The following is a 14,708-nucleotide window of genomic DNA, read 5'->3' on the forward strand; positions in this document are numbered from 1 at the left end:
ACATTACAAATGGTAGATGACACACTCTACCACCTCAGCCACCCCTGTAGTGACCTGTGCTTTTTCACAGTAAAATCAGCATCAGTCCTGACGTTGAATGGTTATACTACCTAATAATTTTCATGTTAGCTTTTTAGCAAAAGCTCTAATGATCACACACGGTGCTTGATTTGCCAATACCCTTAGTACAAATGTAGAATAACGAGAGAAAATACTGTGGAATACTAGGTCTACTTTTTTTAATTAACTGAGAACAAGCAAAATGATATAATTTCACATTTTAAGAACAGTAAGCTTGCTCGTTCTTGTAATGGGATGCAAACAATAAAACAAAAAATAGAAGTTGAGAAGTCAGTTTCAGATACAGCAACACAACTGTCGACTAATATCACCAGGCAAAGATTTAAAACTGCAGCATCTGCTCAACTGTCCTCTAGTAAAAGATGAGCAAAGAAAAGATTCAGGAAAACATAGTTACCAGTGGTATTTACAGATGAGTAAAGTTGACATCTGGCAAACTTCAAGCAATAATGACCCAAAAGCAAGGCTTTAATGTTCAGTGTTAAAGGTCTGGATATTAAGTGGCACTACAAAGATTAAACTAAAGAGGACATCCACACAGGAAGTGATTTGTGTGTTGCACATTGTTTTGCCACCAATGTTTGTTCACTAATCGGCATTCCAATCATTCCAGACTTTGGTTGCCTAGGTAACCTTTTTTTTTTTTAAGCAAAAGGCCTGAGCCGCACCTCATTTCTTTCTATTTTGTGTCCGAGGAGTCAGACTTTCGTCTTTTTTAAGTGTTTATTAGCAATAGTTCTCCAGCCTTCCTGACAGTCTTCGGGTTTTTCTTTAAACATTGACTGCTTTTTCACAAAGTTTCAGTCTTTGTACCTGACCATTTTCCATTTTAAGAGAGTGTGTTTTTGTTTTTTTAAGGCCCTCAAAGCATTAATTATATGGCTGAATAGTTATTTCTGTTATACATCTTTAAAGTCTGCTTGATATCTGCCCAGGGCACATGCATAGTTGGTACATGCAATTGGTAAAGTAAATTCTCTGTATACGAAAAAACAGGGACACGTGAACACCTGCATGAACTCTCATGTTCACCGTCTGGTGTCAACATTGTACCTCGGACCTGAGTGGACCCTAGAGGACTTTGCGGACATGGAAAATATGATCAAGGCTAATCCCTGATAAATGAATCATTCAAGCATTATAAAATTCACCCAACTCAAGGAATCAAGTGTTGTGTCTACACATTAGAGAAATACATTTAAAATTGTAACATTAGGAACTTTGTTACTAGCAGTCTGTCACAAAAACACATAATTAGTTACAGAATCCGTCATAGATCAGCCTCCCCAGAGCTCGAACCTCAACATCGTTGATGCAATGTGGGATCATCTTGATAGAGACCAGAACAAAAGTCATCCAGCATCCAAGAAGCCTAGAGATCTATTTCTGAAGACTACTTAAAGATATTAGAAGAAAGCTGGCTAAGAGAGTTCAGCCTTGACTGAAAAATAAAGGTGGTAATACCAAATATAGAGTTTCATGTTTGCTAGTTTGCCTGTCCTTGCTTGGAAGCCACTAAATGTCACTGACTTTCTTTTGTCTGTGGTTGTTTTTAGTGTGGATGCTTATTAAGGTTATAGGAAAACCAAAGTTAAACCTAGACGATAATAATCAGAAATGCAGACCTGACAAATAGACAAAAAATAAAAGTTGGAAATGTCACATATTCTCATGACTGTGGGGTGGACAGCAGATGGAAAATATAAAGTGGATATAAAGTGGGGAAATGAGCTTTATGTGTAAAGACTAAAGAACTTATTATGAAAGGCTAATTTCTTGCAGCTGAGTTTAGCATTTTCTCTGTTTTATTCTAGCACAACAGTCTTTCACTATCACAATCTTTCAAAATCTTTGCCATGTTTATCGACTTTAGCAACACATTATCAGTATAACACAAATCCCCACCAGCACCCAGACACTCTCTAGTGTAACATTACAGGTGATTACCTGGTAAAATGGCACCACTGCGCTAATCTGCTTGGTCTCACTGGGCGATTACAGGTAGGGTGATATCAGCTGCACAGGGGGTGACTATGATGGAGGGGGGAGGGGGGAGGGCATACTGGTTGTGTTTCCTTTATCACTGATGTCATTATCGACCCTTGTAAACATCTCAGTCTTGCAAGGAGCTGTATAATATGTGAGGTGGAGCTGCAGGCTGATACACTGTCAGATACACATACAGAGCTGAAAATGATAGTCACTTTGGTGCTCGGGTGTTACTCTTCTTCCACCACTATCTTCCTTGGTTCAACGGCACTGGGGAAGATAAGGGAGATGGACTGAACACAGAGGGGAGGGTGGGCAAAAAAATAAAAAAAGACAGAAGATTTAAATCCTGCAGCTTAGATAGAGATGAGGCTATATTGTGGTCTTTTCTAATGTATTTAGAAGATCATTGCAAAGACAGATTATGTCATCTTTAATAGAATCACTTCAATTATTTTAAAACACATCATAGTGCAATTACGGAGATTGAGAAAAGTAATTAAGAAAACTGGCAGAAATGTTAATTCACAGACTTATTGCCACAGGAACAACTAATGAGGAGTTGTCTCATCTTGCAGTTCTTTAAGTAATAGAAGGCCAGACACAGGAGACAGCACAAGATAAGGATATGGATGTCTACAAGAGGAAAGGAAAACACTGCAGTTAAAGAGATAACGTGCCAGTCTGATCGTGTCAGGGTTCTCTCTTTTGCCCTCCTACTTTCACTTCTGCAGCTCAATCTCTGGATCCTTTTCAACATAATCCCATCCACGTCCCCTACCTCTGCGGTTGGTAGTGATAATCTTTGCAAGAATTTCCCCAGTTTTCCTTGAAGATGAGTCAAGGAAGCATAGTATTTAAGCATGCAAAGTCCCATGATTAAAGATTTTGCAAAATAAAAACATGGATTCTTGCTGGAAGCAAAGCTGCCCGTCTTAAAGATCAGCTAGTCTTTACTTAGACCGCTGCAGAAGCATAAAATATGCTCCTGACAAAGCTCCTTATCATCATAATCAATAGCAATAATTGCACATGAACTTGAAATTTATCTCTCGTATCCCATGGCCCTGTTACAGCTTCTCCTTATTCTTACGCCTACTAGTGTTTCACTGCCCTCAGTTAACCTCTCCCCTCCGCTCAGTGCCGTGGCTTCATCTTTGCCCCTGCCTCGAAGCGAGGCGTGCATATGTCAACATCACATAACACTTCACCTCGGCGTGTCTAAACACGCGTGCGACATGACTCAGCGTAATACACCAGTGGAAAACATACTCCTTAGAGAGCATATGGGGGGGGGGGGGGGGGGGGGGGGCACAACGGGCCAGCAAAAGAGGAAGCAACACACATGGAGAGGAGTCTAAAAGGAAAACTGAGGCAAAGGCGGAATGAAGAAGAAGATGAAAAAGTAGGCAGGGGAAGGTAGAAATGTGAGTTTTTGGTAAAGAAATATTTCAGTATAAGTAGCACCACACTGAAATTTCCATTTTGAGTTTTAAAACAGAGATCGTGACAGCCATTTCCATCTCTCCTCCACCTATGGAAATTCCCATTCTCTTTCTCTCCTCTTCTCTTGGTTCGCTCTTCATTGCCATGGCAATGATGTTACAGTGAGTCACCTCATCATCTCCCTCCTCCTCAACACCGCCAAGAAAGAACATGGGAGCGTGTAAGAGAGAGAGAGAGAGAGAGAGAGAGAGAGAGAGAGAGAGAGAGAGAGAGAGAGAGAGAGAGAGAGAGACATGGACAGAGACAAAGAGAGAGGGAGTGAGAGGTTTTGTGGGGTGGAGGAGGAGATAGAGCTCTGTTTCCCTGGAAACAGACCGGGGGTCTCCCCAACCCCCATTGGTTCTCTGCTGGTTGGAATCAGCTTGTTACCCACAATACTTGAGCCAACGGAGTCTCTGTTTCTAGGTTGTCTCTGTCCAGTCTGTTTTTTTTTCTTCCCGTCTGTTCAAACGCACACAAACAAGCTCAGGTTCTGGTCAAAATTCGGGTTTGCATTCATACCACTGAAATGTGCTGTCCGAGCTCAGGTTTGTTCGGTGATACGATATGATCAGATATTAAAACTGCAGAACTCAAAAACAGTCATTTTTCAGTTATTATAACAAACTCAGGACTTTTCTTTTATTATTGTGTTTGTGTCCCCATACTTCTCCACCATATTCTTCCAATCCCCTTGAGACTTGCTCTAAACAGGGTTCACCATGGCCACCTCATCATATGGTATCTCTCATCTCTATGGACCAGTATAATATAAGGTTTAAGGTTTCAAGTTGTTTAAGAATGTTTTACTTTAAGGAATGAGTCGACTTTCTTTCCTCTGTTCCCTGTGTGCCAGCACAGCGTACACACTAAGGAAAGGAGACCAGTTGGAAGAAAAATGCAGTAGAGACTGAGAGCACATATATGAAATAACTTTTTTTTTCTTTAAATGTGGTAATTTATTTAGGTCCCTGTCACAGATGCCTAGAAACCAGATGGTGACTATCTGGCAACCACTGGTTGTGAAGAAACAATATGTATTCCCGGATGGGTTGGCGAGCAATTGCTGGTAGTTTCTATGGAGGACAGTGCCTACTTGTCTGCAAACACTTGTCATCTACTTGGCAATCAATAGTAAAATTTGAAAAAGTGCGATAAAAAAAAAAACTCTAAAGAATGTTAACCTTAAAGTAAAAGCTATGCTTTACTACCACTTTTACTTTGAAGGTGAATATTCTCCATTTACTGCTTGTGCTGCATTATCCATCTATCCATCCATTTTGTTCCACCTATCCAGGGCCAAGTCACTGGGGCAGCAGCTTAAGCAGACAAGCCCAAACATCCCTCTCCCCTGCCACCCCCTCTAGCTTATGCATGGGAACACCAAGGCAATCCCAAACCAAGAGACCGAGAAATATAATCTCTCCAGTGTGCCCTTAGTCTGCCTGGGATCTCCCCTTGGTGGGACATGACTGGAACACCTCACCCCGGAGGCGCCCAGGAGGCATCCTCGTTAGATGCCCAAACCACCTTAGCTGGCTCCTTTCGATGTGGAGGAGTAGCGGCTCTACTCTGAGTCCTGTTGTATCCGCAATCTAGTTTTTTCGGTTACTACCCACAGCTCGTGACCATAGGCGAGGGTAGGGACGTAGATTGACCAATAAACCGTCGTGAACAAAACCCTGATACTTAAACTCCCCCACTTTAGGCTCTAACTCGACCCTGACATGTAGTGGGCACTCTACACTTTTCCTGCTAAGGACCTTGGCTACAGACTTAGAGGTGCTGATTCTCATTCCCACCACTTCACACTTGGTTGCAAACCACTCCAGTGCGAGCTGGAGGCCACCACCTGATGAACCCAATAGAACCACAATATCTGCAAAAAGTAGAGATGAAATTCTTAGACAATCTAATTAGAAGCCTTCTGCCACTTGGCTATGCCCAGGCAAGTCAGCACCTTTGATGCAAACTACAGGCAACAACAACAATCTGCAAACAACCAAAGCAATTGCAAGGGGGTTTTGGGTGCAGCATTACAAACCTGTTGCAACCACTTGCCAACTGGTTAAGGAATACACAGCAACATGGGGTCAAGTGTGTGTGTATGTGTGTGTGTGTGTGTGTGTGTGGGGGGGGGGGGGGGTGTCACTGACTGGTCTCTAAGCATCCATGACTGAGGCTTTCGCGATTGATTTCACACTGACTGCCATCAACCTCCAGCAACCACTTGGGAACCGGTTGGGGAATGTTTTCCGTCTCAGCTGATGGTTGGGAGATTGTTGCTCACCAGTCTCTTAGCCTGGGACATTACTTAGAGAGTAAAGTATTCTCTCTAAGAGAATTGGGGGTATGGAGTCTTAGGTGTCAGGAAAATATTAAGTAACTTGCCATCTCTAGCTATCTCCATGGATACTTTCCTGAATATTTAGTAGTAATCTTCAAATTGTTTTAATGCAGTGCACTGTGACTGTATCTATAAGAAACAAAGAGATCAAAAATGAAGCTGCAGGGTTTAGCTTAAGACAGTAGTTAGAAAGGTTTTGCTGATGAAGATTGGGAGGCAGCTCAGCTTGAGACGATGACTTCAGGGGAAAGGAAGTCTCACAGTCAAAAGCATGGCTGTAAGAATTTTGGCTTGCTGAGGTGTGATGTTTATTAATGTAGATGTGTCTCGGTAGTCCTAGGAGTGCTGCTAAACCAGACTGTTTAAGTTAGGAAAGGTCAGCAGGTTAACATATTTGCAAGAATGTTTTCATTATGACGTAGAACATTTAGGGTAACAACTGTTTTTATGACTCAGTAATACTAGAGAGAGAGAATAAAGGAAAGTCTAAGGTCGGCTGTGCACTTAGTGTCCTTTAATATACTGAAACAGCATACATTTTTACTTCACATGTCTCTCAGCGCAGACAGTGGCTGCTTGTCCTTCAGCATCTCACAGGCAGTACGGTACAGGATGTGTGCACTCGTGCTTATCAAGCACTACTGTTTGAGAACCATATGTATGTAAATGAATAAAGCAGCACAGAGTGTTGTTACATATTTACCAATCTGTTTATGGTGTAGCTTAACAATAATGACACAATATACGTGCTGCTGTCACAGTGCACGCTATGAATGCACTTCTATGCATGAGGGGGAGAGTATGAATGTAAGATCTGACAGCAAGAGACAAGGCATTTTTATCAAAGGGGGTTGCTCTTGGCACTCCTTCTTGATCTCTTCTTCCCCTAACTGCTGTGTGCCTGCTATCTCCCACAGTGATGCCACACAATGATACCAGGCTCCCTCTGCTATAATACTTGCCTGTAACACTGCTGCCTGACTACTAGCACATTTTATGTCTGCTCAGTCTCCAGTTCATCCATCTGTCACCTTTGCTCATCTTGAAGATCCCATATTGTGAAAGTGCCTTTTGCCTTTTCTAGCTTTAAAATATCTCAGCTATGAGCAAAGCAAGCCAAATGAGTCTTCACACGTCAGAGGACAAAAGACCTTCTCCAAAACATTCACAAATGAATAAAGTTACCGTCTGTTTAATTTTCTCTCACAGACTGTATAGAAAAGATGTACATAGCTTCCAAGTTTGAAAAGAAAAAATGATGCAAATTGTCTTAAACCTGCATTTTTCCCTCTAATGGCCAGCCTGAGGCGACTCATCCAGCTGCAAAAAGAAATCCAGCTGAATTGAAGTCTGTGGAAAAAAACAGCCCTCGGCTTCGTCGTACTGTAACATCAGTAAACACCTTCTTAATGAGTTTGTGATCTCAGTTGCTAGTTTCAAGTCTGAATAAGTACAACATGACATTAGATAAATCATGCCCTTTATACTGGAAAAAAAGAGGATAAAGCTGGGTGTGCTTCATCATGTGATTGAGTGTCCCTCTGATTCAGTCAGAGCCACTCCTGACTTGTCACTTCTGTTTAAAAAACACCCAGATGGTGACGGCAGAAATACTCAGATTGAGGCTAATGGGACCTCCTTTATTTACAGTCTATGTTCTCTCCTATTTTCTGGGCTCAAATATACATTATTTTAACCCTTTAAAGCCCTTTGAACCATGAAAAAAATATATTCTTTGAAATATATTCTTTCTGAACTCTTTAGAATTTAATTGGTTTGATATTTAGTCTTTTTTTTTTTGCAATGTATTGCTCAAAAATGTGCTGTACAATTTATTTAGGTTATTTTGGGAGAAAAAATTCCTACAAATTGTGTGTATCAAATACAATACATTAGGCATTAAGGGGTTAATGCCGCCATTTCACAATATAGACTTTTTCGATGACATATTTCTATGTTGTTAGATAAGTGAATGAGAATGAGATAATGACTGAATAGCGGGCGTAGAGACACCAGAGTCGCTGTGCTGCACTTTTGAAATCCTGATTTTATAACTGTAAAGTGAAGTGAAGGACAATAGTAGAGCAGAGAGAGAATGGCTTTTGTGTCACTCACACTCATTCAGGTCTGTGAGCCACATGGCAGCCACAGAAGTTCTCCTGCCTTGTTTTGGCCGGGGTTTCTGTGGCGTGGGCAGGAAATGCACAGCAGTTTTCCTGAAGTGGGGGGGGGGGGGGGGGGGGGGGCTGCAGCAACTCTGAAGCACCTTATTTGGCACAGGGCTAATACCAGGAGTATACGACCTGATCTGATTCTGAGCTCACACTGTGAAACTTACATTAACTTGGTAATAGGTGCATAATATGGGAATTGTAGATAATTTAGCCTTGCAGAGATCTTTTGTTATTGTAGTGTTTGCCAATTCAGCAACATTATTGGAGACCTCTCATATCAGAAGTCCACCTACTGACACAGACTAGAACATTTTAGCTTAAAGCATACTTTAGTTCACAATATGCACTTTTTAAACAACAACATAAAAAAACCCCACACACAAAAAACCTGGATTCATCAAGGATAGCGTTTCACCCAGTAACTTTCTTCAGTTAAAGCACATACTTATCTTAAGACTGCACAGCACAACCAGTACTTCTGTCAAACACTGATAATCTCCTGAAATCAAAAGTCACGCATCTTCTCCGTGGAGTTCAGTTAAGAGTTCTCCCCAACTCCCCCGAAAATTTCAAAGTCACCAGCACTTCTTGTACCAGTTCGCCTCTTTAACAAAGTCTCTATTCAAGAACTTGTAAGAATAATCTACACAGAGAAAGTTATAGTAGTAAGAGTGCCATGGGAATTATGTAAGTGCTACACACACATTTACAATTTACACACAATTACACACTAATGCACTTAACACAGTGCATACTTTTTTCTTCTTTTTTTCAGTAAAACAAACATCTTTAAAGACTCCACTTTAATTTAACAAATCATAAATCGCAGCAGTGACTTGGGCTTGCAGTGAGTCTTCATCTTGACACAGTGCGATGGTGATTTCATTAAGGTGCAAATGCAGTTTGATAGCACAGCTGTGAAACAGGTGTCAGTTTTCAAACTCGCAACGCTGTCAGGAAAAACCCCTGAAATGACACGCACGGGTCTGTGATGTATATTCTTCCAACACAGAAACGAGTCTGACTTTTGTCTCTAATAGGATCATTTCCGGGCCAGGCATGAGAATTTAAAAATAACTTGTTTATGTGACTCCATGGGCCCTTGCAAATGGAAACCGCTCATTTAGTATTGAGAACACAATTTACAAAGCACTTAACAGAACTGTAAACGGCCTTTCTGATGCCTGAAAAGCTTTGTCTGAGGATGGAAATCAATAACGCTGCATCTCTCTTCACTTTGTTCATCAGCCTTTTCTTTCTTCCATTTTTAACATTAGATTACTGTATTAATGTCCTAGAAGACCATCTCCACGCGCTCAAATCTAGTTATATGATTGGCATCTACATAACAAAACCATATGCATGAATCCCACGCACACGCAAACAAGAGAGAGCACAAATCAAACAGTTTCAATCAGATTCGCACAAAGCCAAATGTATCTACAGTAGGTAGTTCAAACTGGGATAAGCTCGCAAATGAAGTCAAAAACCTTGTCACAATCCCATCAATTATCAAAGGAGTGGGACACAAAGATGATGCCAGCGAGCTCCTATATCTCTCCAGCATTAATTAGGACTTCACTCAGTAATTAGCTATCTGAAAATAATTACCATGAAAATGTCTGATTAAAATCTCCGCCAGTCTCAAAGTCAGGAGACTGAAAGAGAGACACGGGCATCAAATTAAGGCGTGCTCCTTCTTCCTTCTAACGACGTCCACCACAGTTGTCCTCTCGTTTTGTTTTAATTGAGTGGCAGATATGTGGGAAGTACCTCTCATTGGCTGCGAGATGTAGTGTTGCATTGGAGCAGTTGATTGAAAGTGACCTTGGTCTAATTACAATTGGTCTAATTATAATTCTCTGATTACATCCCTGCAGGAAACGTAAGAATGAGATGCTGCTGGTGGCCTTAGCTAATCACGTTAAGATACATTCTGAATGATTTCTGAATTGAATTGATTCTGATCAGACACATAGAAAAACAACAACATACTGTTGTGGCTGCTTCCAGTACAAATACTTAATTACTCGGTTTTTATGGGGTTTTTTGCTTTTTGTGTTACAAATTATTGACATGAATCGCAAAGCGTTTATCTCACCAGTGTTTTTCCCTCTTATTTATTTTCATACATCTCCTTGCTTCCGTGTTTCTCTCCGCCTGTCTCCTCTCTTTTTTGTTTGTCTCTCAGGCCTGAGGTCGCGATGCCCTCCAGCTCCCTCCTTGGGAGCCGGGATGACATCATCACATCGCTGCCTCGTCCTCAGAGTGCCTATTCATCACCCCGATCATCATCGCCGGCATCAGCAGCATCACCTGCGTACGCACACGGGCACGCATACACGCACCGACTGTATGCAGATAAAAGGGGAAGGGAGGAAGTGAACCCCCACCCCTCGTTCCACAGGACTGCAAGCTTAAAGGAAAAAAGGGAGTAAACCACAGAGCCACACACGTAGGGGGAGAGAGAGAAGATCCTGCTGGGCTAGGCAGAAACCCCTGACCTGTGCACTTCCAACAATACATCTCAATAAACCACTGTAGAGAAATGTGATGAGTCAGACTGCACGCTCCTGAGGGAAAAACAACAACAACATAAAAAGCAGGAGAAGACCCCAGCGCACACGCAAGCACCTCCAAACTCAAAACGAGGAGAGCCACACTTCCTCTCACACAGTCGCCAGTTAATGTAAAACTCCAGGAGCTCTGGCACTGCTCACTGTATTCCACTCTTTAGTGGTGAAGGCTGGATCTACCCTTAATGTGCAGGAACAACAGCAGTGAAGTGGAGCCACACTGAGAAAACACAGCCATAAACAGTGTTTCCACTACACGAGCCTGCGTCTCACTGCCCAGGCTGCTCTACAGCATAAATGTGCACGATGCAGTATGTGCTGCATTTTAAGGCTGCTGTGGTAGAATACAAGAGGAAGCAGGTAGAAACCTTAAGTTATGCACTGAGGTCTCTGCACTCCATCACAAACATCACAACAAGCATTCCATTAAACGCCACTTAAGATCAAAGATTCATGATGGGATGAAACCGTTTTGCAAGGCTGTAAAGACAAGTTGCCGCCATATGAGAAACGGAGTGTGCTCAGTACACGAGCCTCACAATAGATGTGAGAAATAAATGTCAACTGTCTAAACTTTATGATCTAAATACATCCCACTCTGTCATTTTTGTCAACAACAACGCAACATTAGGTGAGCTATAATGCTACAATCCTTAAATATGGCGAGTAGGAAGCAGGACACGGAGATGCCGCTGCAGTGTTGTAGTTCAGTATATTTTTGGGTGGCAATAAACTGGATGACCACAGCTTCCGGGATTAATAATGTAGAGCCTCAATCTACTCAACATGAAGTTTAAAAATTAAACGGTATCCATATATGAATTTATTAATGAACAGAATACACGTTACAATCGCAAAGTTAAATTCCACCCATTTAAAAAACAAAAAACAATCTGATCTTCATGAGCATCTCCTTGTGCACCTCTGGGTACTCTTAGCAACATGGCTACTCGTGGCTGTTTTTTCTTTTTTTTGTGCTCGAGCATCTCTGACATCACAGGTTTTAAATTTGCAGAATTGTGTCAGACTGACACGACTCTCATGTCGAGGATCATAGTGATGAGAGCTGGATCTTAGGGGGACTAAACAGCAGTTCTTTTACTGTCCAAAGGTGGCACATGAGGGCAGGAGTGCAGCTAGGAGCAAGCTTGTTATCGTCTCTTTATTTATTTATTTTAAAGTTTACTGTGCAGCTGGGGTCAGAGTTAAATGTTAGCACCCTTTAGCATGCTGCAGCAACTGAGTGTAGACATTCAGCGCAAACCAACTGAAATGAAGCGGTCTGAGTGGCCTCAGATTTGGCTCCCTGCGGCTTCACAGATGTGAAGATTTTTACACTATGAATTAGACTCTGCCTTTCCATCAAAGCCACAATCAAAACACAAGCATGACCTGCAACAGACTCTACTGCTCTGCAAAAAAAGCAGATAAAATGCTATTTGTCATTTTTTTTTTAGTTACTTCATAATTTCCTGGTTAAGGATATTATATGATTTGATCATCTGTTTATTCAATACTGCACACTGGCATTGGTCTCCTTATAACATGACACCATCCAGCATAGATTACTGAATTAATCTGAGAGTGCCACTGAGCCAGAATAAGGAAGAAAAGCCGCGTCAGCGCAGACTCACGTAGTCGTGGAAGGCCTTCGCCTCACTGGAGTGTTCACACGTGTCTCTTCTCTCTGGAGCTGCACAGTACAGGTCCCAGAAAACACTACAAAGCATAGAAAGAGACAATATTATAAAGCCAAACCCTTTGAAATAAAGAAAAGATAGGCCATGACAGAGCTCTGGTAATCTGGCATCCAGAAAATAAGTTGGTTTTTTTTGTTATCAACATTGCAGCAGATGACTTCAAATTCACTATCACAGCATGCAAACAGTTAACCGAGGAAGGGCTGATGAGATAAAGACAGACACAGGAGGAGAGATAATTTTATTCGGTCATGGCAGTGATGGAATGAACAGAAACGGCAATAAAAAGAATGGATCTTGTATCATTTCCCATTAAAAAAACCACTCACCACCACCATGAGTGGAGGAACCCCGGAGGTTCTCCTAATGTGATGTTCTTCTCCCATCGGATCTTGAGACACACACACACACAAAGAGAGAATGAGATCCTTCAGAAACATAGCAAGTATAACAACATGCCTGACATCTGAATTACCTGCTTTATAAGGTTAAAGAGGGTGCGAGGGAATTCTTATAACACACGCCATTAAGTAATTATGTTATGATTCTCGTGGAATCATAAGTGGATAAGTGGGTTTATGTGTGCCTGAAAGCTCTTCTATTCATGAGTATATGAAAGTGTGCGTGTGCTTCCTCGGTCAGGAGGTGTGTAGGGTATGAGGTCATAGACATGTACCGGCCTGAGGAGCCCAGCCAGACTATTGTGCGGCCTACGACACACCCTTCAGTCTCCTCCTCACAGCATTATCCATCAATCTGAGCTCATCATCTTTGAGTTTCATTTATTGCTGCTCTCTCTAAATTCTTTACCTTCCTTCCTATTAAAAAAAACTGAACACAGACAAGTTTCTAAATAAGTCTGACAGCAAGTCTGACAAGTCTGACAGTCTGAGCAAGGTGGAATAAGAGTTTTACTGCATGTGGACTCGACTGGTTCTTATATAGCGCTTCTCTACTCTACCTGAAGTACTCATAGTACTTTATACAACATACCTCATTCATGCCCATTCATATACATGCTTTCTATCTAATAATCATAATAATAACACGCATTTACTCTCTGCCCAACCTTCCAACTAGTAGATGACCTGCTCTACCTCCTGAGCTACAGCCACCCCACATGTGTCTCTGCTTTCAGGCATTTATCCTATAATATTAGGCTCATATTAGGCCAATAAAATTGACCGACTAATCCTTAAAGTCAGGTTTTCAATACAGAGCAAAAAAAAAAAAAAAGTGTTGGGCAATCGACTCTTAAGTTTAACAAGGCGTCCCTGAGAAAACTTGCTAACAGCAGCGTTTTCTTACTCAAATCAAGAACCACTATCGCCACAGAGGAAACATGGAGCAAAAGAGTAAATCAGCCTATGATAACATTCAGTTTGAGAGTGACAGCAGATGCGAATGAAAAGCACGAGACAAATTACACAGATTTGAATCTGATCACTGAGACAAATTTCGGATATTGTCCGGGCTCATTTACGAGCAAATTAATTTCTCTTTCGGATCTTACTGTTATCTTAAGATGTGATTATTTCAAACAAATCGGTACACACACACAGAGAGAGAGAAAAGAGCATCTTAAGGTATTAAGATTTGAATCAAAAATAAAATATCTGAAATGTGAAAACAAGGTGGAGAAAAAAAGAATGAAAATGTTCTTTTCTTCTGGGGCAGCATACCGCTCAAATAAGACACCAAAACAAAGTAGTTTCCACTGGAAGTGAACATGGTTACAACATGCTTAAAAAAAGCAGTTCATAATAAAGCAAATTCCCAGTTCAGGAAAAGTGCAGATGGGGGTGGGTGGAGCAATAGATAGTTATTTAAAAAGCAGAAAATGAGCTATCTAAGAACGAGAAAATCAATTTTTCTACCTACTGCTGGAAAAACTGCTGTGGATTTTATGTGATAATCTGCTGAAGTTCGCGCTGTGAACTTGACTGGTGCCGAAGAAAGAAAAACACAGCGTCAGTGGGAGGGTTCCAGACGCTGTTCATCAGACTGACATGTCAGCTGAAACAGTCGTAGCACCTAGCAGGCTGTCGTCGGCCTTGCAAACAGCTAAAAATGACATCACTGCTGCTGACGTGCTGTGCATTTTGCTGTCATTTTAGGCTCTCGATTCTCGTAGCCTGGCTCCTCCACGCATTTCAGCGATATACCGACGCAGGAGCGCAGGGCTTCCCGGACGGCACAGAGGGAGATTGCTGCAATAGTAGGAAGAGTGATTGCTTTGTTTTGCAGCGACTTCGAGTGTGCCTCAAGTGTGAGCATAAACGGTTATGGGGATGACTTGACACCATAGTCCAACGTGTCGTTTACAATCGCAGCATTCGTCAGAATCAGTGACATC

The 14,708-nt window shown here is 41.7% G+C and overlaps 1 protein-coding gene across 1 annotated transcript in view; it reads right to left on the minus strand.

The window, feature by feature from the left end:
* Positions 1-14,708, minus strand: part of LOC146506914 (single-stranded DNA-binding protein 2) — a 79,033-nt gene that overhangs the window by 39,467 nt on the left and 24,858 nt on the right. The window contains exons 3-4 of the mRNA XM_085181410.1: positions 12,682-12,743; positions 12,287-12,371 (exon numbers count right to left, since the gene is read on the minus strand). Coding sequence (XP_085037536.1) covers positions 12,287-12,371; positions 12,682-12,743 — 147 coding nt within the window. The remainder of the gene's footprint in view (positions 1-12,286; positions 12,372-12,681; positions 12,744-14,708) is intronic.

This window comes from Neolamprologus multifasciatus, chromosome 12, assembly GCF_963576455.1.
Source record: "Neolamprologus multifasciatus chromosome 12, fNeoMul1.2, whole genome shotgun sequence".
NCBI classification, from domain to species: Eukaryota; Metazoa; Chordata; class Actinopteri; order Cichliformes; family Cichlidae; genus Neolamprologus; species Neolamprologus multifasciatus.